At 39.4% G+C, this 2500-nt stretch overlaps 1 protein-coding gene across 1 annotated transcript in view; it reads right to left on the reverse strand.

The window, feature by feature from the left end:
• The window catches only part of LOC306744713 (atrial natriuretic peptide receptor 1-like), a gene marked incomplete at its 5' end in the record, with an annotated part of 56476 nt that overhangs the window by 10750 nt on the left and 43226 nt on the right, over positions 1 to 2500 (reverse strand). Inside the window, 2 exons of the mRNA XM_079227395.1 lie at positions 848 to 1000; positions 1299 to 1393. Coding sequence (XP_079083521.1) covers positions 848 to 1000; positions 1299 to 1393 — 248 coding nt within the window. The remainder of the gene's footprint in view (positions 1 to 847; positions 1001 to 1298; positions 1394 to 2500) is intronic.

Consider the following 2500-nt stretch of genomic DNA (forward strand, 5'->3'; position numbering starts at 1 on the left):
CTTTAGGAAGTTAAACAGCTCATAATTCATCTCTAATATCTATTTTATATCTTTAGGAAGTTAAACAGCTCATAATTCATCTCTAATATCTATTTTATATTTATGTGAAAACATCTGGATTTATTCTAGTTCATCACCAACACCACATTTTACTAGATTACACCTGAACGCATCATGAGAACATTATCATGTACCTTCAGCCAGTACTCATTTTCACTGAGCAGAGCCTGAACGCATCATCATGTAACTGAAGTAAACCTCTGTTGATTTTGCGTTAGCGGTGCTGCTAACGTTACTAGCTCTCCTGTTTGTTCTCCGTTAGCGGTGCTGCTAACATTACTAGCTCTCCTGTTTGTTCTCCGTTAGCAGTGCTGCTAACGTTACTAGCTCTCCTCCTGTTGGTTCTCCGTTAGCGGTGCTGCTAACATTACTAGCTCTCCTCCTGTTGGTTCTCTGTTAGCGGTGCTGCTAACGTTACTAGCTCTCCTCCTGTTGGTTCTCTGTTAGCGGTGCTGCTAACGTTACTAGCTCTCCTCCTGTTGGTTCTCCGTTAGCGGTGCTGCTAACATTACTAGCTCTCCTCCTGTTGGTTCTCTGTTAGCGGTGCTGCTAACATTACTAGCTCTCCTGTTTGTTCTCCGTTAGCAGTGCTGCTAACGTTACTAGCTCTCCTCCTGTTGGTTCTCCGTTAGCGGTGCTGCTAACATTACTAGCTCTCCTCCTGTTGGTCTAAACCAGTGGTTCTCAAACTGTGGGGTGCGACCCTCTAGTGGGGTGCTGAGGTATTACAGGTGGGGTGTGGGGGGGTGATGCTGTTTTTTTTTATATGTTTTTTTTATGTGTAAACTGGTTTTGTCCACTGACTCGTGAGGCAGACGGGCTTGTCGTTCTTGAAGCCGCACACGGGCACATCGGGCGGGCAGGCTCCGCCCAGCCAGTGGGGCGTGGTTCCAGGTATGGCCGTCAGCTGCTCCTCAGAACTGTTGTACACCAAAACTATCTGAGAGGAAACAAGCAAACATCCAAGATGGTGGAAGATGTTCACGAGTCAGAGACTACGCAGACGACACGATGCTTTCCTTTGTGGTCGTCTCTCCTGCTGAGCTTGATGGGAGCATCACAAATGGCACGCATGACGTATTAATAAACTTGTGAGGAGGACAGGTGTGATGGAGGAGGAGGACAGACTTGATATATCTAAATAAACATTAAAAATAATCATAATGATAATAATAATAATAATAATAATAATAATAATAATAATAATAATAATAATAATAATAATAATAAGACGTCACCTGGAAGGCGCTGCTGTTGGTGTCCATCATGTCCCACAGAGCGAAGTCCGTCTCTCGGTCTCCGTTCTCGTCCAGGTGAACGAGTCCTGTGACACCTGAGGACGAGACACCTGTCACTCATCATGGTGACACACACCTGTCACTCATCATGGTGACACACACCTGTCACTCATCATGGTGACACACACACACACACTTGTCACTCATCATGGTGACACAAACACACACACACACACACACACACACACACACACCTGTCACTCATCATGGTGACACACACACACACCTGTCACTCATCATGGTGACACACACACCTGTCACTCATCACCATGTTATTGACTTGACCTTTTTGTTTCTATAACTTGTGATTAGTTATGAAACACAGAGACGATTGCCTTCTCCTCCTCCTCAACTTACTCTTCCTCCTTTTCTTCTTCTTCTTTCCTATCATTATGCACTATAATAGGAGATATCCATCACTGTGTTTAGTTGTGATGGTGTTGTTCTCTCTGATGTAATTACACAGTGAACGTTTTTTAATGCTTTTTAAATGTGAGTGAATGTATGTTACATGTTACATGTGCAATAACATGTTATTTAATGTGCAATAACATGTTATTTCATGAGTAATAACATGTTATTTCATGAGTAATAACATGTTATTTCATGTGCAATAACATGTTATTTCATGTGTAATAACATGTTATTTCATGTGCAATAACATGTTATTTAATGTGCAAAAACATGTTATTTCATGTGTCATAACATGTTATTTCATGTGTCAGAACATGTTATTTCATGTGTCATAACATGTTATTTCATGTGTCATAACATGTTATTTCATGTGTAATAACACAACATACATTCACACGTGTTTTATGTGTAAATCCACTTTATGTTATGCTTGAAAGAGACTAAGGAGACATGTATTATATTTACATTATGTCATTGTTTAGAGAAAACTATAATGTAAATATAAATATATACAAACTAAATTTTTCTTCTTCTTTGTAAATATTTTTAAAATGTTTTCTACTCTTTTCATTTCTTCCTTTAGTGTTTCTATAATCAGTTTCCTTCTTCTATTTTATTACTCATTTTATAATAATATAATTATATTTTATATATTGAGTGTCAGAAGCTAAATCCGGGAATAAAGTGACTCATTAGGAAAGTTTACGGCGGTGAAACGAGATGAGAAG

This window comes from Taurulus bubalis, assembly GCF_910589615.1.
Source record: "Taurulus bubalis genome assembly, chromosome: 12".
NCBI lineage: Eukaryota > Metazoa > Chordata > Actinopteri > Perciformes > Cottidae > Taurulus > Taurulus bubalis.